This window comes from Bos mutus, chromosome 2 (assembly GCF_027580195.1).
Source record: "Bos mutus isolate GX-2022 chromosome 2, NWIPB_WYAK_1.1, whole genome shotgun sequence".
In the NCBI taxonomy this organism is placed as follows: Eukaryota; Metazoa; Chordata; class Mammalia; order Artiodactyla; family Bovidae; genus Bos; species Bos mutus.
In genome coordinates this window covers 9,228,468-9,249,529 of record NC_091618.1, presented here as the reverse complement: position 1 = coordinate 9,249,529, position 21,062 = coordinate 9,228,468, and the positions used below count along the sequence as shown (strand labels likewise).

At 45.1% G+C, this 21,062-nt stretch overlaps 1 protein-coding gene across 2 annotated transcripts in view; it reads right to left on the bottom strand.

Annotated features, from left to right (window-relative positions):
* Nucleotides 1-497: 497 nt before the first annotated feature.
* CEP85 (centrosomal protein 85) overlaps nucleotides 498-21,062 on the bottom strand; it is a 36,320-nt gene continuing 15,755 nt past the window's right edge. Inside the window, exons 1-12 of one of the 2 annotated variants that reach the window (XM_070383225.1) lie at nucleotides 20,516-20,743; nucleotides 19,329-20,017; nucleotides 18,370-18,503; nucleotides 17,862-17,979; nucleotides 16,392-16,577; nucleotides 9,844-9,996; nucleotides 9,475-9,629; nucleotides 8,005-8,119; nucleotides 7,046-7,096; nucleotides 3,888-3,995; nucleotides 2,502-2,727; nucleotides 498-2,182 (exon numbers count right to left, since the gene is read on the bottom strand). In XM_070383225.1, coding sequence (XP_070239326.1) covers nucleotides 2,025-2,182; nucleotides 2,502-2,727; nucleotides 3,888-3,995; nucleotides 7,046-7,096; nucleotides 8,005-8,119; nucleotides 9,475-9,629; nucleotides 9,844-9,996; nucleotides 16,392-16,577; nucleotides 17,862-17,979; nucleotides 18,370-18,503; nucleotides 19,329-19,847 — 1,923 coding nt within the window. In that variant the 5' untranslated portion in view covers nucleotides 19,848-20,017; nucleotides 20,516-20,743 and the 3' untranslated portion in view covers nucleotides 498-2,024. Of the gene's footprint in view, nucleotides 2,183-2,501; nucleotides 2,728-3,887; nucleotides 3,996-7,045; nucleotides 7,097-8,004; nucleotides 8,120-9,474; nucleotides 9,630-9,843; nucleotides 9,997-16,391; nucleotides 16,578-17,861; nucleotides 17,980-18,369; nucleotides 18,504-19,328; nucleotides 20,018-20,515; nucleotides 20,744-21,062 lie in introns of those variants that run through there. The other variant, XM_070383224.1, reaches the window with a different exon arrangement.

Below are 21,062 nucleotides of genomic sequence, written 5' to 3'. Positions count from 1 at the left end.
TTACCACCAGCAAAATGCAGGGAGTACAGTACGAGGCAGCAACCAGCCCAACTTTGGAGACTCCGCTATCTGTCTGGGGTGGGACATGACACCCCTCATAAGTCTCCCCAGGTCCAGGGCCCCAAGAATAACCCAGGAAGACAAGCCTAGCTCCTGGAGGCAAACACAGTGCCCTGCCTTGCTCTGGGGAAGCCACTTCCCTGCAGCAACCCACAGGCAGCAGACTTCCTTGTCAGGATTACTGAAACTCCATGACAAACTTGCTGTATGACTCAGGGCAGCGTCATGCAATAGAAAGTGCTGTAGGAAGAGATCTTATCCATCTCCACAGACAGAGGAGCAGAAGTGGTAGAGATACAAACATGAGGCTGGACCTGCCAAAGTTCCCTCTTTGCTGCTGTTCGGAGAACTTGGCTAAGCACACAGGCTTTGGCCCTGATAAGCCAAAATGAGGGGTGGAGTATGAATGGCGATGGAAGGCAAGGGAAAACCGAGGAGTCTGTTAAATTTTTATTTTGTAAACAAAATAGGCAATACAAACCAGTTGACATAACAAGGATTCATATAAATAACTGCTTATAAACTTTATGAGGAAAAAATACCCGTGAGCATGGTGGCTGGGCTCCCAATTCAGGGTGGAGACCAACAAGGCAGCTTTGATTTTAGCAGGCAGGAGCCCAGAGGCTGAGGGGACAGCTGGGTGGGGATGCTCTGAATGGAGGGTTAAGTCACTCCATAAATAAAACACCAACTTGTAAAAACACTTAAGAAGGAGTCTCATTCAGGCCTGGGAGTGAGGTCCGGGATGCTGCCCTGCTAGCCCAAAGCTTAGCAACCACCTCCCAGTGGCTGGCTCTGGACTCCTGAACTGCTCAGGACTCCTCCTCACACGGCCCTGGCTCCAGATCTAGAGGAAACCTTGAGCTGGCCCAAGGACCAGACACAAACAACTACAAGATGCTCTCTCAACAAAGAGGCAAGAGAAACCAGAAAGCAGAGCTCCAAAGGCCCCAGAGAAACAACTAAAAACACAAACGCTATACCTTGAAGCTGACCTGTACTGGCTACTCTGAACTCTCAAGGAGCCCAGAACAGGAAAGGGAAAGGACCCCCGTCCCCAAACACAAGAGAGGCACAAATCAGAATGCCAGGCCCTGGCCCCAGCCTTGGGGGAAGGGGGTGAGCAGCTTGACAGTGCCTTGTGGTATCAATCCAGAACCATAGAGAAGAGTTTGCACTCAAAGCCCAAGAAGGGGCTACCTGGCCAGCCTGAGAACAAAGGACAAAGGGGCTGTGCTAACTACATGACCAGGGCCCCAAGGGCACGGGGCAGCTCAAGTGGGTCTCCTGTAAATAGGCATGATAGCACAGATGAAGGAGCCCTGGGTATAATCCCCAGGCCCCCAATCCTAGCAAATACTTTGCTAATGAACAGATCACCCTGAGGCATCAGTGAGAATAAGAGCCCTGAGGAAGGAGGAGTGGGCCTGGGCCTAGGAAAGTCCAGAGCCAGCTCAGGCAGGTCCCAGGAAGGCTGGCACAGAGGGCCGGAGGATTCTCAAATGGCTACTGTTACTGGTACTCAGCCTTTCCCGGCCCTTCTAAGGAACTTTGGGCATCAGCACGACCAAGGTACAGAGTGGGAATGAATGTGGATCCATCCCAAAGGATGCGGAAGGGAGTTAAGCAGCCTGTTTGTTTGCCTTTGACATCAGCTTGTTACTGGTAACAGTCTGTGAGGATTTACCTGCAGTTAATTAGTAACTCACCCTAAAAGAGTGAATCAGGATGACAGGATAAATGCAACCCAACAAGGCAAAGCCAGAGTTGGGCAGGACAAACAAGATTCTCTCACCGGCCCTTGGCCCTGTATGCAGGCTCACACCTCCCCCCTCCCACCCCTTCTCTCCGGGAATAGCAGCAGATAGGAGGCAAGAGATTGTCAGGGCAGGACCTGCTGGACGGTGCTCTCAGCAGACCAGATTCTCCCTGGGGGAGCACAGCTTGTCCACCCCCAGCATTCCTCATTGTGTGACACAGTTTTCTCCCATGTCCTGGGCATATCTATCTGACATGGTGGTCCTTAACTCCTCGATGTCACGGCGTAGCTGCTGAACCTCTTCCAGTTTTCTCCTGATTACATCTGGCTTCTGAAAATCTAGTTGAGTCCCTGGGTGCACAGCTGGGGAGGAGAAGAACATTTTGACAGAATATTAATAAGTAAGTCAGAAGACACTTCCATGTGGAGGGGGCAGTGTGGACAGGCAGTACCCTAAGGCCTGTCGTCTTGGAACACGGCACTTTTGACAAAACAGCTAGGGATAATGGGCTAAAAGTCCTGCTGCCTAAGGGCCACTTCTGTTTGTCCTACACCCAAGTACCCATAAGGATGCCTGCTTCCAAAACAGATTTACTGAACATCTAACTGGGAAAGGTAGATAGAGGTGAGAGGAGAATGAAAGCCATTATCTCCTAGGTCCCAGACTAGTCTAAGGACTCACAGTGAATGCCCAGGAGCAGGGAGAGATTGGGGTCGTGGCCCTGGGCCCTCTGGGTCACAATGCTACAGACAGCCTGCAGATCTTGAAGACAACTGGCCAATTCCTGGTGCAGCTCAAATGCCAGCTGAGCTGTGTCTGATGAAGACGGGGACCCTGATTGGGCCTGTCGCAGGTGTTCTTGGAGCGTCAGATTCTTCTCAATGAGGTCCTGATTCTGTACTGAAAGCTGAGCAGATAGACAGGTGAGCACGTTAACTCAGGCCCAGGGAGAAGCAGAGTAACTGCACACGAATGTGGATATACATATATGGTGTGTTGAGGGGAAGCTACGAGACAAAGGCAACGTTTCCCCCTCCCCACTCCTACTAACAGACTTTGCATTGCCCCTTCCCCCATCAATATCAGGCTGTTTCTCCTGCAGGTAGGTTGGGCCCACAGGACCTCAGCACTGGAGAGGAAACTGCACCCCAGCAGACTGAGTCAGCAGCCTCCAGGTTTCTGTTCAGGAACCAGAGAAGATACTCCCGCTCCTCGGAACTCTATCTGAAGCCAGTCCCTCAGCCAACTCTGTTAGCCAGGCTATTAGAGAAGGCTTAACGTGAACTGTGAAATCTGAGGAGACACTGGTTTCAATCTCTCCCTGCCACCCTGACAAAAGTGGCCACCAGCCAGCTTGATCAGTGTGTGTCAGAGGAATAAAGTGGGCAAGAAAGACAACATGACAGCTAGTGGCTACTGGGAAGGTAAAGGCTAGGGGCTAAAGAAGCTGCTGACCTGGAGGACACAGTGCTGAAGAGTGCCCTGCCTTTTCAGCCCTTCACCTCGGTGGAGTCAGGCTTCACTACAGAGACCAGCTCATTCACGTGTATCTGTGTCTCTTTCTCTCCCTTTCCCACAACAGCTTTAACATACTCTCCTTCCCTTCCTACCACTATTCTGTTTTAAAGACAAGGAATAGAGTTCCTCCACTAGTCCCAGCCCTTCACCCACACTGGGCCATATGACCATCTTTGCTCTGGAAGCCTCCTTCCTAGGCACTTGGCCAGTGACCTTGACCGCCCCCTGCTGACAGCTCTGTTTACTCCAGGAGGATCACCAAACCTTCAGTCTTCTTGAACCCTTCATCCCCAACCCCACAAACCTGTGGCTGCAAGAAGACAAAATAAGAGAGAATGATTTTCCATATCCAAAATGCATTACTGGGTAATTACAGCCAAAGACAGGCTTAGGACCTTTAATATAAAGGATGATGCAATGTTCCTTCTTACTCCTCCAAAAAAGACTTCTCAAAATGTGGGGGGTCTTGTGGGAGTAGGGATAGGTAGAGTACACAGAGAAATTAGGTTTGTAAAGACAATGCCAAGAGGCCTAGCTGGTGCTGCTCACCTCTTTCACAGCTGTGCGCAGCTGCTGCAGGGCTGTCTCCCTCCTTTGGGCCTCCTCTTTCAGGGCCTGGCTTGTTCCTTCTTCTTGAGCCACTTCCTGTTCTAGGCTCTGAATCCCATGACAAGGAGGGTGGGAGAACACATCAGAGGCAACAAGTCTGGGTCAGACCACATCGCCTCTGGTCTGGACTACATAATAGTAAAGCCCCACCCTGCCCACACACTGCTGCTAAAATTATTTTAGAACAACCCTGATCTGTGACTTTCCATCAAAACCCTTCTCGAGCCCCTGACCATGTACCATCCGAGGTCAGGCTCCTCAGAAAAGCATTCTTTTAACAGGTCAGCCTGGCCTTTACCTACTTCTGTATCTTTACCTCTTTTTACCCTCCACATCACCTCCACTCTAGTCACACAGACTGACTGGCCTTCATCCCCAAAGATTCCAGCGCCAATACTGTTGCTCACTTTTCTTTGCTTTTGCCCAGAATGCCCCTCTGCTCTGTCAGTCACCTGGGAAACTTCCCACCTCAACCTTTCTTCATCTGCAGATCAGATTCAATTAATCCCAACCTTGCCCTGCTACTAATACTCATGGCTCATGAGTACATTTGTTGGCTGTGCACTTGATTCCTCTATTAGACTATAACTTTCTCGACGGCAAGGAATGTCGTTTCAGTTGAGTTCAATTACTGATTGAGCACTCACTACTGACAGGCACTAGGGACACAGAAGACACCACCAGGCATTCCCGTCTCTGAGGAGCTCACAGCCAAATGCCCTTGACAACTGCTGTTTAGTCACAAAGATGTGTTCCACTCTTTTGCCAGCCCATGGACTATAGTCTACCAGGTGCCTCTGTCCATGAGATTTCCCAGGCAAGAATATTGGAGTGGGTTGCCATTTCCTTCTCTAGGGATATTCCCAAACCAGGGATCAAACCTGCGTCTCCCGCACTGGCAGGCGGATTCTTTACCACTGAGCCACCAGGGAAGCATTGTATATTAATAAAATAAATGGATGTAAACATTCACTAGGCTTGACTATCTCTTTAGAGGACTTGAAATCTGTGAACTAAATAGACCCACATGATGGCAATGGTAGAATAGAAACTGCTATTAATATGCAAGAAGTTCCCAAGACACCCTGAGAGTACATTATAGCATAGTATATTAAATGCTTTTGACAGAGATGAGAAGGAGTCGAGGGCACGCTCTCAGTCACCTAATCTAGTTCTGTGTATGTGTGTTTATGTGTATAGGGGTGGTCAGGGTCAGGAGAGGGAGGTATATATAGACTTGTTATCTTTTGCCTCTCATTCTGTTCATTCCAATTTCCCTCTGGTTTTGAAACTGATTTGGACAAATTAAGTATAAATAATATTTCTGAGCTTTTCCATTTTGTTTTAATAAAACATTAAACAGCCAAGGAGAACGTCTCACCACCACAAAAGACCCAAGGTGACCATTTTGAATCCACCTAATTCCACCAAATTCACCTGACATTTTAATTTGTCTTAGAAGTCTCATCATGGGTAAATATACATTTAAAATGTTGTGGAGGGCTTCCCTGGTAGTCCAGTGGTTAAGAATACACTTTGCAATGCAGGGGACACTGGTGCAATCCCTGGTCCAGGAAGATCCCACATGCCTTGGGGCTGGTGAGCAAGCCCCTGTGCCCCAACTACTGAAGCCTGCACACCCTAGAGCCTGTGCTCTGCAACAAGAGGGGCCACTGCAATCAGAAGCCTGCATACTGCAGCTAGAGAGCAGCAACCAGTTGCTCCAACTAGGGAAGGCCCTCTCAAAGCAACAAAGACCTAGCACAGCCAAAAATAAATATTTTAAAAATAAATAAATAAAATGTTGTCAAGAGTTCCAGGAAACATACTTTGAGATCCATTAAAAACTACTAAAATCTTGGGATTTTAAATGGATGTAGGGAATTCCCTGACTGTCCAGTGGTTAGGACTTCCTGCTTTCACTGCCAAGGGCCCATGTTCAATCTCCAACACAGAATTAAGATTCTGCAAGCTGCACAGTGAGATCCAAAATAATAACAGTAATAAAATAAATGGATGTAAACATTCACTAGGCTTGACTATCTCTTTAGAGGACTTGAAATCTGTGAACTAAATAGACCCATGAAGGCAATGGTAGGACTGAGCTTTCAGCTGTTCCTCAGTGGAAGTGCATTTCACCTGTTTTGGTATGAAAGCCTCTTTTAAAATCCAGAGAGAACCTGTACCTAGAATTTCTTGGAGAACCCAATTAAGGACACTCCTACTCTGGTCCAAAATAGAAACCAGGAGTTGTCTTTAATTTCTGCAACAGACTTGCCCTCCAGCCTTGCCTCTCTCCAACTGCCAATCTTCTTCCACACTCAAGTCTGAGCTGCAAACCTGACTACATCACACCCCAACGAAATGCTACGGTAGATTCCCATCACCCACCTAAAGAATAAAAGCTAACTTCACTGGACAGTCCAAGCCCTCCCATAGCCCAGTTCTCCAGCTGCCACCTTACTCAACACGCAAACGACTTACATAAACCCTGCTGTCACATGCTTTCATGTTCCTACCCATGATGTTCCTTCTATCAGAATTTCAATACCATCCTATGCTAGCCTCCTCATTGCCTGGCTAACTCCTCCTCCTTCTTCAAGCCTCATGGTCTCCAGAAACCCTTCCTTGATCTCCCCTACTTTCAATGACTCTTTTATGCTCCCGCAGGGTAATATGGATGCTCTCACTGCACTGTGCTGAATGAAACCCCTTCCCAACAAGATTGTAGGCCACAAGCACTGATTTGGTCTCATGCTTGTACCCCTGGATGTGTGCTAAGTCACTTCAATTGTGTCTGACTCCTTGCAATTCTATGGACCACCTGCCAGGCTCCTCTGTCCATGTGATTCTCCAGACAAGAAGACTAGAGTGTGCTGCCACGCCCTCCTCCAGGGGATCTTCCTCACCCAGGGATCAAACCTGTGTCTCTTACATCTCCTGCACTGGCAGGCAGGTTCTTTACCACTAGCACCACCTGAGAAGCCCGAAGCTGGTACTCTTAACACCGAGTAAATCGCAGGGCAAAGAATAGGGTTGGCTGAATTCTAGAAATTCCATCAAGTCCTGCCCATCATGTCCCAAGGATTCCAGCTCACCTGTACTTGTGAGTGCAACTGATCAATCTTCTGCTGTTGCCTCTCCACAATCTGAAAGGCAAAGTTATCAAGGACGATTGCAAGCACATGCTAATAGTGGGGCCAGATGGCAAGAGGCTGCACTAAGATCTGCAGTTTGACTATTATCACAACTGGCTACAGCCAATTAATAGTGAGAACAGAGTGAAAACAAGAAATATAAACCAGACTCCCTATCCTGGCTACTTAGCTTCACAGTCCTGTGCTCCGGCAGAGGTTTAAACAAAGAGGAACACAACGCGGAGGACCTATGACTACCATGGGGAAGTCAGGTGGAGAGAGACCCCTTCACCCTGATGACTGTCGGCCAGTAGAATCAACTTCATATACAGCCAGTGTACCTTCTGGTTCTTTGGTAGAGGACATAACTGAAAATTCAGTTTAACGAAGCCAGTCCTGTTCAGGGCTATGACAGTTTTTCACTAATAGCTTTGGTCCCACTGTTCAAGGAGGGAACCTAAACAGGTCCAGTGTCCTGTCCTATGAGACCCCAGGTACTCTCTGAACCGTTTCTGGGTCTTTTTTGCTGACCTTCAAACAAGTCTCTCTGGTAGGTCCTGGGCTCCTTCTTCTATGCTGAATTAGGGCCACCTCACTGGCTAACACTCTGCTCAATGCAAGAGGTTCTGTAGAGGGCCTGAGTCATGAAGGAAGTGTACCAAGCTTCAGTGCACCATTTTGGTACATCTAAGTTTGGATATTCAAAGGCATGCCCTTCCCTAACTTTGCTTGTCAGTACTAAAGATGGCTATCTAAAATGTGAATTTATTATGCAGGCATGGCTTCTAGGAAAAGAAAGGAAAAACTCTGGGTAACAGATGCTAGGGGGCTTAGGGCCAGAAATTCATGGTTCTCTACCAAAACCCAATCTTCTGCTTCCTCTAAGCCTACCCCCTTACGGCCTGGACGCCCTCAGTCACCTTTCGAAGGGAATCACATTCCTTCTGCCAAGACTCCATTTCCACTTGGGGACCTTGTCCTTGTTGAGCTGGACCATCTCCACCGGCATCTTCCACACACTGCTTATCTTGCAGGCTGAAAGACAGTAGCCTCTTCAAGAACTCTAAATCAGAGAGATGTGGCTTTGATTCCTGATACTGCTATTTACTGGGCAAGAGAAGTAGGCCCTTCCAAGCCATAGCTGGGGATAATTGCTTAGGTCTGTTTAAAGTAGGGAATGCCACACAGAAGCTGCTTGCTCAGTCTATGTTAGTTCCCTTCCCTAGAGGTCAGCACCTATACAATGTGCCAGCAATTCTTTACCTACCCAAGGCATCTTTATGCTTAGATATTTAAAAGTAAACATTCATCACATGTATTTAAATGACAAAAGTCACACATATAGGATAGAGAAATTTTAGAAAATACAGAAAAACACAAAAAGTCCTTTTTTCTTTGCACACCCAGTCTGGGACAGACCCAACTTTGTCCCCTAACCACAATCACTTTCATCATGGGCCATATGCTGAGATAAACAACAGGGTTACTGTGGTTGAATGTGGGATGAGAAATCCAATCCATCCCATTAAAAACTGGATTTGGTCCAAGAGGCTGTTGAAACACAGCCACGACATTTTCAGAAACTGCTATTAATATGGAATAAGTTCCCAAGACACCCTGAGAGTACATTATAGCATCTTGTTTTGTTCTCAGAATCTGCTGTGTCAATTGAGAGCAATCCCTAGGGCTAAGGAGAAGTAACAGATGCTCCTGGTAGCCTTCACAAGATTCACCATGTGGATAACCCTCAGTCATCAGCACCAGGATCTACTTCTGCAAATACAGATAATCACTTTCCAAAGTGCTCCCATTCATTCAACACATACATATTCAAGAACTATTACCCAATACTATTATGATGCCAGGCACTGGGTTGGATCTTTCCAAAGGACAGTGGAAAACCCCACTGCACCACTATACCACTCCCATTCCATCTCAAAGACACAGTCCCTGCTCATAAACAGTTTTCCTATTACTTACAATCCAAAGAAAACAAAGCTCAGAGAAGTAAAGTGAGTTGCCCAAAGTCAAACAAGCAGTGAGTAGGGTAGCCAGGACCAGAACCTAGCTCTCTGCTTCTTTTTAAACCCCTCAGGGATATTTGGAGAAGACAATGGCAGCCCACTCCAATACTCTTGCCTGGAAAATCCCATGGGCAGAGGAGCCTGGTAGGCTGCAGTCCAGGGGGTAGCTAAGAGTCGGACATGACTGAGCGACTTCACTTTCACTTTTCACTTCCATGCATTGGAGAAGGAAATGGCAACCCACTCCAGTGTTCTTGCCTGGAGAATCCCAGGGACGGGGGAGCTTGGTGGGCTGCCGTCTTTGGGGTGGCACAGAGTCGGACACGACTGAGGCGACTTAGCAGCAGCAGCAGCAGGGATATTTACCTATGTTGGGTGGAGGAGAAGTCAGCTTCCCTCTGTCTCAGGCTTTCCAGTTGAACCTCCTTTTCTCTGCAGGCTGCCTGGGTCTCCTCCAGCAAGCTCTCCAGCTCAGTCACTCTCTCCTGCAGCTCTGTGCTCTTCAACTCAGAATCCTTAAGCTGAGAGACAAGATTCCATGCTTAGGTCAACAAGCAGGGAAGACTTTAGGTATATTTCGAAAACTTTGCAGTTCAGTTGTGATGTGAGTCTGGACCTGACTCCTTTGGGATTTTCCTTTCAGGACACCACAAGGTCACTGCATGCAGCAAAGGTTGAGAAAGCCCCTACCACCACCCCCAACTTGCCCCAGGTATGCTTGGTCATTGCTGCTACCTGCTGGCTCTGTTTCTGATGATCTTCCAGAGTGGGCAGGTCAGCCAGGTAGCGCTCCAAGGTCTCAATACGCTGCTGCTTCTCCCGGTTCTGCTCGGATTCCTTCTGACATTTCTTTTTCAAATTATTAATATGTTTATCACGACCCTTGACCTATTGGAAAGAAATGTTAAGAATCCTTCTCCACTGACCCCTCTACCATCTTGAACGTTAACTATTTTCTTATAAGTGAACACTGTCTTTGACCTTAGGACTATAACTGTTTTCTACTACCATGAAGGCAGGAAGTTGAATAAACTTTGCCATTGGCGATTAGGACATAAAATGCAGAGTTATCACAACCAGAACTTTCCGTTCAAGGGCAAGGAAGAGGGGATTCTTGGGCAGTTTTCAAAACCTGGTAGCTCTACTGTATAATAAAAGAATTTCTCTGGTATTTGTTCAAGTTCCTGGAGGTAACTTCTAAACTCTTAGAATATCCCAAATAATAAATATGTCTTTGTTATTCACAGTGGACCAGTTCAGTTCAGTCGTAAAGAGTCGGACACGACTAAGCATCCGACTCTTTGCGACCCCATGCAATGCAGCATGCCAGGCCTCCCTGTCCATCACCAACTCCCGGAGTTCACCCAAACTCATGTCCATCGAGTCGGTGATGTCATCCAACCATCTCATCCTCTGTTGTCCCCGTCTCCTCCTGCCCTCAATCTTTCCCAGCAACAGGGTCTTTTCAAATGAGTCAGCTCTTTGCATCAGGTGGCCAAAGTATTGGAGCTTCAGCTTCAACATCAGTCCTTCCAATGAACACCCAGGACTGATCTCCTTTAGGATGGACTGGTTGGATCTCCTTGCAGTCCAAGGGACTCTCAAGAGTCTCCAACACCATAGTTCAAAAGCATTAATTCATCTGTGCTCAGCCTTCTTTATAGTCCAACTCTCACATCCATACATGACCACTGGAAAAACCATAGCCTTGAGTAGATGAACCTTTGTTGGCAAATTAATGTCTGCTTCTTAATATGCTATCTAGGTTGGTCATAACTTTCCTTCCAAGGAGTAAGCATCTTTTAATTTCATGGCTGCAATCACCATCTGCAGTGATTTTGGAGCCCAAAAAATAAAGTCAGCCACTGTTTCCCCATCTATTTCCCATGAAGTGAAGGGACCAGATGCCATGATCTTAGTTTTCTGAATGTGGAGCTTTAAGCCAACTTTTTCACTCTCCTCTTTCACTTTCATCAAGAGGCTCTTTAGTTCTTTGCTTTCTGCCCTAAGGGTGGTGTCATCTGCATATCTGAGGTTATTGTTATTTCTCCTGGCAATCTTGATTCCAGCTTGTGCTTCCTCCAGCCCAGCGTTTCTCATAATGTACTCTGCATATAAGTTAAATAAGCTGGGTGACAATATACAGGCTTGACATACTCCTTTTCTTATTTGGAACCAGTCTGTTGTTCCATGTCCAGTTCTAACTGTTGCTTCCTGACCTGGATACAGGTTTCTCAAGAGGCAGGTCAGGTGGTCTGGTATTCCCATCTCTTTCAGAATTTTCCACAGTTGATTGTGATCCACACAGTCAAAGGCTTTGGCATAGTCAATAAAGCAGAAATAGATGTTTTCCTGGAACTCTGGTTCCTCTGCCTTTTCTAAAACCAGCTTGAACATCTGGAAGTTCATGGTTCACGTATTGCTGAAGACTTGCTTGGAGAATTCTGAGCATTACTTTACTAGCGTGTGAGATGAGTGCAATTGTGGCGGTAGTTTGAGCATTCTTTGGCGTTGCCTTTCTTTGGGATTGGAATGAAAACTGACCTTTTCCAGTCCTGTGGCCACTGCTGAGTTTTCCAAATTTGCTGGCATATTGAGTGCAGCATTTTCACAGCATCGTCTTTCAGGATTTGAAATAGCTCAACTGGGATTTCATCACCTCCACTAGCTTTGTTCGTAGTGATGCTTCCTAAGGCCTACTTGACTTCACATTCCAAGATGTCTGGCTCTATGTGAGTGATCACACCATCGTGATTAACTGGGTCGTGAAGATCTTTTTTGTACAGTTCTTCCGTGTATTCTTGCCACCTCTTCTTAATATCTTCTGCTTCTGTTAGGCCCATACTGTCTGTCCTTTATTGAGCCCATCCTTGCATGAAATGTTCCCTTGGTATCTCTAACTTTCTTGAAGAGATCTCTAGTCTTTCCCATTTTATTGTTTTCCTCTATTTCTTTGCACTGATTGCTGAGGAAGGCTTTATCTCTCCTTGCTATTCTTTGGAACTCTGCTTTCAAATGGGTATATCTTTCCTTTTCTCCTTCGCTTTTTGCTTCTCTTCTCTTCACAGCTATTTGTAAAGCCTCCTCAGACAACCATTTTGCTTTTTTGCATTTCTTTTCCATGGGGATGGTCTTGATCCCTGTCTCCTATACAATGTCACGAACCTCCATCCATAGTTCATCAGGCACTCTGTCTATCAGATCTAATCCCTTAAATCTATTTCTACTTCCATTGTATAATCATAAGGGATTTGATTTAGGTCATACCTGAATGGTTTAGTGGTTTTCCCCACTTTCTTCAATTTAAGTCTGAATTTGGCAATAAGGAGTTCATGATCTGAGCCACAATCTGCTCCCAGTCTTGTTTTTGCTGACTGTATAGAACTTCTCCATCTTTGGCTGCAAAGAATATAATCAATCTGATTTCAGTGTTGGCCATCTAGTGATGTCCATGTGTAGAGTCTTCTCTTGTGTTGTTGGAAGAGGGGTGTTGGCTATGACCAGTGCGTTCTTTTGACAAAACTCTATTAGCCTTTGCCCTGCTTCATTCCGTACTCTAAGGCCAAATTTGCCCATTACTCCAGGTGTTTCTTGACTTCCTACTTTTGTATTCCAGTCCCCTATAATGAAAAGGACGTCTTTTTTGGGTGTTAGTTCTAAAAGGTCTTGTAGGTCTTCACAGAACCATTCAACTTCAGCTTCTTCAGCGTTACTGGTCAGGGCATACACTTGGATTACCATGATATTGAATGGTTTGCCTTGGAAACGAACAGAGATCATTCTGTCGTTTTTGAGATTGCATCCAAGTACTGCATTTCAGACTCTTCTGTTGACCATGATGGCTACTCCATTTCTTTAAGGGATTCCTGCCCACAGTAGTAGATATAATGGTCATCTGAGTTAAATTCACCCATTCCAGTCCATTTTAGTTTGCTGATTCCTAAAATGTCGATGTTCACTCTTGCCATCTCCTGTTTGACCACTTCCAGTTTGCCTTGATTCATGGACCTAACATTCCAGGTTCCTATGCAATATTGCTCAATGGACCACAGCGTACCATAAATGCATTTATGCTAATTAGATGACTCAGAACAGGAACTGATCACTACAAAAACCAATGGAGTTGAACCCAACTTCCTGTGAAAAGGGGACAAAAACAGGAGATTTGAGTTCAATCATGCCTATATGATAAAATCCCAATTAAAAACTCTGGACACCAAAGCTCAATGGAGCTTCCAGGTTGATGAACACATGCATGTGCTGGGAGGATGACAGGTTCTAATTCCAAGAGGGAAAAGGTATGGAAGCCCTGCTTTTAGGACTTTCCCAGACCTCGTCCTATTTGTCTCTTGGCTTATCATGATTTGTGTAACAAAACTGTCATCTGTGAAATTACTGAACCTGAAGGTGTCATGGGAACCCCTGGATTTATAGCCAGTTGGTCAGAAATATAGGCAATCTAGGGAACCCAAAACTTGCAGTTGGCATCTGAAATAATAAATAAGCATAGTCTTTTGGGGGACCGTGTCCTTTAAACTTGTGGGGCCTGATGCTAACTCTGAGTGGTTTGCATCAGAACTGAATTGCAAAAGTATATATAACCGTATAGGTAGTATACATACAGCCCACCTGGTCTATTCTGATGAGACAGGTAATGGATTCCTCTCTAAACACTTCATATTATATAAAGCTAAGCAATCATCTGGAAGGGCTAAGGAGACTGTAAACTCTTTGAGAGAAGGGGCTGTGTCCATTTTGCTTTTATCAAATCCCCAACACACAGCACAATGCTTGGCACTAAGCAAGCAATCAATTAAGATTAGTTGAATGGAACCTTTTCTTTACTATTACGGCTTTTTCTTTGGCTTATGAAAAAGGAAGCTGGAGATAAAGCAGAGAATAAGGCAGATTTATTGATGCCAAAGAGGCTCAGACCTAATTTGATCCAAAGACAATACAGTACTAAGAAGGATCCCTGAAAATCAGTTAAAAGCTTTACCCCAGGTACAATCTGTATCGTTCAAGCTCCATGTGATTCTCCAGACTCTCACATCTTAATATGCATCAGAATCACGTGGGAAGCTTATTGAAAATGCTGATGGCCAACTCTTAATTTAAAAAATGGTAGGCCAGTCAGAGATGTTTATTTTTTCTCCCTTCCAAAATATTTCTAGAATGACAGGCATAAAATAAAATACCAATTTTTAAAAGGCAACAGAGGAGACAAAAGTATACAAGATAGGGGCTTTCGTGACGGTTCAGTGGCAAAGAATCTGCCACTGAAGAGACTTGGGTTTGATTCCTGGTCTGGAAGATTCCACGTGCTGTGGAGCAACTAAGACCCAGAGCCACAACTACTGAACCCACGCTCTAGAGTCCCAGAGCCACAACTATGGAAGCCTGCATGCTCTGGAGGCTGTGCTTCACAAGAGAAGACAATGAGAAGTCACACTACAACTGGAGTGTAGCTCCTGCTCACCACAACTAGAGAAAAGCCCATGCAGCAAAAAAGATGCAGCACAGCCCCCCAAAAACAAATAAAAAAAGTATGTAAGATAGTTCAAGATGTTTTCAGAATATGAAAGGGAATGGGAGGGACAAATGATTTGGAGCAGAGGAGTTATAATTTGCAGTAGGAGTCACAGACAACTTGGAAGACAATGTGCCCTTCACAACCCACAAGAATCCCTTTACTTGAAACACAAGATACCTGAGGCAGGTAGGTATCAGCCATAAACCTGAAAAATAGGGGAATTCACTGGAAGTCTATATTCAGGTTAGCTGGATATCATTCTCACCCTAGGTTTTCCCAAAAGGAGACTGGAGATTTATTCTTTGAGGAGAAATCAAATCAGAGAGAGCCCAGCTCAGGGGTATCAGTCATGGCAGAGAGAGACAGAGAGTGAAGCACTGGGTTGAAAATAAGCATAAATAAGAATCTATGTGTAGAACTATGGGACTTTAAATCTAATTTCCTTCTCAGTGTTGAGAACCCAAAGGCCAAAAGCATTCCTGTCCCCAGCCTCCCCACCAGGCAGCAGGCTGAAGATTCTTTTTTAGAGAGAGTAAGATGAGACATCAGATATTGACATTTAAGGGTTCCCAAGTGAAAAGGGAAGACTAAGTCTGATCATCCCACAGGGAAGCCCACCAGGCAACTTCCATGAACCCAGAGCTTCCATGCAATTTAAAAATACTATATTCTTAAATATGAGCACTCTTTCATTCAAGGATCATCAATCCTCTAACGTGTAAGACACAAAAACAAAATAAGACCTGAAAGAAACACTATAAGCAGATGCAGATATCCCAAAAGGCATAATCAGTATCATCAGAGAAAAGATACTGCATTCATGAAACAAAAATAGCAAAAAAATGCATTAAGTAAGAGAACACTATTCAAAAATACAGACGTATATGTCAGGAGAAAGAAAAGAGTTGAGGACAGCTAATTCTGTAGAGTGGGGCTGATATTGATATTGATGTTGATATTTGATAACATGTTGGTTATTTAACTTAGACACATGTATTATTTCGATTACAAGTTTTTTTTTTCTTTTTTTTCAAACAAGCCTCTAAGTCCACGCTATACCAATGCACCAATATCGCCTGGTAAGATTGTCAGAAATGCAGAATCCCAGGGCTGCCTCCCCTTCCAAAACTACTGAATCTGGATCTGTATTTTCATCAAGATCTCCAAATGATTCTTAAACACATTAAAGTTTAAGAAGCACTGCTTTAGCTGACTTTGATGCAAGTGGTCCAGAGCTAAATGTTATTAAACCGGTCCCCCAAGAATATCTGTATTAGAGCAACCTGTGAACAGAACCAGATGATTTAGCTCCTTCTATGAAAACCAATCTCAACCTGAGGCAATTCTAAGAGCACTGGCAAATATGTAAAAACTCCCAAAACAACTGCATATGTGGGATTCTTCACCTACTTTTTAGGTAGAAGTGAGAAGAAATCATGCTGAATGATGTACCACAGGTACATCTTGCAACAGTACCATTTGGTATGACTGGTCAGACTGGTTTTTCACCTAGGCCAGCTGGTTCCCCATCACAACCTGGGACAGGGAGAGATTATACACTGTCTGTGATAGTTTTGCGGGGATGAAGCAGGTATGAAGGGTTCCATTTCAAACAAACCAGTCCTGCATGAGAAGTCAATGTAGGGTGTCTCACCCAATTGTCTCCTCCAGGTTCCAAGAACAGTTTGGCAGGAAAGGGCTGACTGCCAATTCTTTTGTGAATTAGAAAGCTATCAGCTCTTTAGCTCACCCTTTCTTCTTGTTTCTTCCCTTCCTCCGAATGCTTCTGCAGTGCCACTCTGAGTGACTCTCTGATGAGTTGGACTTCAACTTCTGAAGCAGAGAGTTTCTTTTCAAGCTCGATCTTTTCTTTGCTCAAGGCTTCTGTCTTCTGTGCAAACTGTGCACGTAAGAAAGTGTTTTCTCGCTGCAATTCCTGCAGAAAGATTTGCAATATGTAACTGTTCCTTACCTTGACAGTCCCATGTACTTTACTTATACCTAGCATACTTTGTGGTCGAATATCAATTTTCTCTAAGAATTTCTGCAAGCAGTGCTTCTCAAAGTGTGGTCCTAGGACTAACAGGGGCTTCCTTGATAGTTCAGTTGGTAAAGAATCCACCTGCAATGTGGGAAACCTGGGTTCGATCCCTGGGCTGGGAAGATCCCCTGGAGAAGGGAAAGGCTACTGACTCCAGTATTCTGGCCTGGAGAACTTCATGGACTGTATAGTCCATGGAGTCACAAAGAGTTGGATACAACTGAGCGACTTTCACTTTTAGGACTAACAGCTTCAGCATTACCTGGGAACTTGTTAGAAATGCAAATTCTTAAGTCCAACTCCCAGGCCCAGTGAATCAGAAACTCTGGGGACGGATGTTAATAATCTGTGTTTTAACAAGCCCTCCAGGTGATTCAGATGCACACTCAAATTTCGAACCACTGGCTTAAAGCAATATTCAAGGACGAGTCATGTAACAAAGGAATACAGGACAATACATCAGCAGACCTGGGCTCAAGGCCTGGTTCTCCTCCACTCATTCTTTATATGACTTAAGGCAAATTCTTCCTCCTTCCTGGGCCTCAATTTTCTCATCAGTAAATGAGAAGACTGAGATATATTTTATGTAATGGCCATTCTCACACTAACATTCTGATTCTCCAAGATGGAACATTGTCTTAAGAAGCCCACTAGGTGGCAAAGCCAGTACAGTACTATAGTCTGTCTAATACTCATCACTCAAAAGCCCAAATTGCAGAAGAAGCTTGGCCAACATCGTTCAGAGCTACTGACCTGAGTGAAAGCATAGTTTTCCCTCAGTTGCTCCTAGACATGGAAGAATAAAAATGGGAATGGCTCTAAATCCAGTGCTACCTCTGCTTCTCTCTTCATTTGGCCAGGGCTGGTAGATCAAGACTTCTCAGAACATCACTCAATTCTAGGACCTTACTATGAACCTTGCTCTGCCTTCCTTTTCTCCCAAGTATGTCCTGATATCAAGGCACCTGGACTTCCACTTGATTCCATCCTCAGGCCTTTTCTGCCCCCTCAAGAGCAGAACAGGAGATGTTCTATAATTAAGAATGTTTACTTTCTGAGGGCAAGAATACCTTACTTCACTTGGTCCATTTTCTATCTCCTGGATACCTACCAGTGCCAAGCACAGGGAAGATACTGAGTTATGACAAGCAGAATGCCATCCTGGCTGCCAAGGCTTACCTGCAGCCTCAGCAAGCAGACGTCCCCAAAGGGGGCAGGGCGGCCTAAAAGAGCACTGTGGACTTGCAGTTCACTCTCTCGCACCTTCTGCTCCAGCTGAGAGATATGTTTCCTCTGCCTGCAAAAGTCAGAACAGAATGAGGCCCAGGGTCCTTGACACAAACCCACTTGTAATATGAGCCCCAACTTTTCTTAAATAGGTAAAAACCTATTTACAAAATACACTTTGTAAACAAAGACCTTGGATTCTCGGGTAGTGGTGAAGGAGGAAATGCAAAGAAGAAAACTGACTGAGGCAAAATGAAGAAAGATCAGCTGCAAAGACCCAGCTGCCTCCTCTAGGCATTCCCCACAGCCCCTACAGAGATATGTAACAAACCTATCATATTATTCACACACAGAACTAGGCTACTTATCATGAGGCAAAGTAGGGGTCTAAACAGAGGAGGATGCACTGCCCTTGGGGAGATGTCATCAGTTGGGGGCCTATGGCCCCTTGCCCCCTTACTTGTCAATAAGGAGCTCCTTTTCCTTCAGAAGGTGTTCATTACTGTTCAAGATGCTCATCCATTGTGCTGGGTCTAACGTGGGCAATGAAGGAGAAAAACCAGCAGGATGGTGGCAGACGGCTCCATTCTGAAGCTGGAAGACAAACAGGCCCAGTGGGACTTAATGTTAACCTACAGGCACCTGAAAGCACCTATAAAGTGCCCAGCTGTGTCTGTAGTCAAGATTCACTTTGGCTCAGTTGGAGAAGGCCCACTGTTTATGAAATAATTTTAGCTCTGATGCATGACTGGAAAGAACCTGCCTGACAGACTTCTGCCAACTGGACACTCCCTGCTCAGAAAGGCTCTAGTTTCTAAGAAAAGGTCAGTTTATCTTTCTTTATCTGGAACAAAAGCAAATCAGAAGCTAAGATGTCCTCACCAACCAGGAAAGGAGAATGTGTCTTGCTTCCTTTCTCCCCATTCTTAGTAAGTACAAGAACTTTCAAAAAACAAAACAAAACAAAACAACAAACACAAAAGTAGTACAGTGGAAAGAATACGGGAATAAAAGATAGTTTTGAACCCTAGAGCTCTGCCACTTAAACCAGCTCTGTGTCTCTGGACAGATTAGTTATTCCAAGAACCTGGTAAATTTCTACATTTACCTCATCAGAGTAAGGATCAAATAAGATTCTGTATGTTAAAGTACCTAGCCTAGTGACTGTTATGTAAGTACATAACACATAATCAGTGTTAGTGTCCTACTTCTGGGTTTCTCTTTGTAACCCTCTGCTTTGGAGAACCAATCTGGTGTTTAGAACCAACAGATTTGATGACATTCACAAGATTGCCTATCTACAAACATCTTCCCTCCTTTTTACAAACACTTTCTTTGGAGTCAAAACTTATAAGAAAACCTATATAGTTCTAAGATAAGCACAGAAACTGCAAAGTCCAAGGAAAGAAAGGCCTCTACCTGCATTTGCTCCATCTGTAAACGGATCAACTCCAGCTGCTGCCGACAAGTGCTGAGCTCACAAGATCGCTCGCGGGAATGCCAAGGGTCAGGATTCGGCTGCCACACCTGAGAAGGTAGAGGCTTGGAGAGCCCAGGAGCAGGCTGGAGTCCCAAAGGAAGAACCCCACTGCTGCCAGGGTGTGGTCCATTCCGCTCACATACTGCCCCGCTGCCCGGTGCCTTCTTGGTCTCAGGCAACCCTTTGTATAGCTCCTTGTTTGTGTCGGTTCTTGGGTTGTGGAAGTAGACTCGGTAGTGGGGATCTGAATAAAGTGTCTCCAGCATTGCCGACTGATTGAGGGTAGACTCCATATTGGGAACATCAAACTTTCTCGCTTCTTCTTCTCTTTCATGGCCCACTGCTGGAAACCAGGATTGCTCAACTCCATTTTCTCCAGCAGCACCACAAAGATACATGAAATCTCTAGAAAGGCCTGGAGAACGTTTCATTGAACTGAGGTCTCCATTTCTTGTCATCCCCACACTTTCAGCCAACCCTGACAAAGGAAGTTTGGTAGAGGATCCGGCAGCAGAATTTGGCTTGGAAGGAGAGGTCCCCAAAGTAGAAGGTATCACATGGGCTGTTGGAATGGTTACGTGGCTTTTGATGGGCTGGAAAGAAGGACTGCTACTTGAACTGCAAAAATCTGTGGAGAGAATAGTCTTCCGTAAGTCAAAATCAAAGGAGCAAGCTTTTTTTGAGTTTGGCTGCTATGCCAGACATTCTCTGCCTGAGAGCAGGCAGAGAGGGCACTTTCACAAGTATCAGGCAGAAAAATATAGCAGCCTAAATGGGAGATGTGTGTTCTAGGATCTCAAATGCCATTCCCAAGGCAAACCAAAGAAAGGTAACACTGGCTTCACTTTTAATTTATACTGTCCTTTGTATTTGAAAGGGCTTCCCTGGTGGCTCAGAGGTTAAAGTGTCTGCCTCCAATGTGGGAGACCTGGGTTCGATCCCTGGGTTGGAAAGATCCCCTGGAGAAAGAAATGGCAACCCACTCCAGTATTCTTGCCCAAAGAATCCCATGGACGGAGGAGCCTGGTGGGCTACACTCCACGGGGTTGCAAAGAGTCGGACACAACTAAAATCCTGCCAGTCAATAAAGCTGAAAACTGAACTTAAAAAAAAAAAAATCACTTACTTAAGGGAACTGGATTAGGTCCTACTCTTCCAAGAGCTGGGCGACTCTAAGCTATAATCCAATCTAATAAAAATGTCTTTTCCAAGGGCTGCTGGAATCTTCTTTGATCTCCAAAAGCTCCACAGCAAAGGTGAACAATGGATCTAAACTATCCAAAGAATAAGGCAAACTGGATAGTGCTGCTTTGTGTCTGGGGCAGGGAGCACTGCATCTGAATCAGGATTCTGCTCTCTCTCCCACACGCCAGACCTGACTGCCAGGATATGTCAAGTTATTCTTAGCAACTCTCAGGTTTCATTCTAGCACAGTGAGCACTCTCAACTGGTAAACACTGAAATCCTCTTATTTTTTACTTTGCCTTTTATTTACCCCCTTGTTTGTACATAACTGTGATTTTTCACTTTCCTTGAGACTGGATTTATGTTTCCTTTAGCTCCTGCCTAGTCTTGAGAGACAACTCTCCGATTGGCTCTGCTGCAGAAGGTTCACATTTTTACTATTTCCAACTTTCAAGTGCTACTGTGAAGAGGACTACAAGGTCACAGAA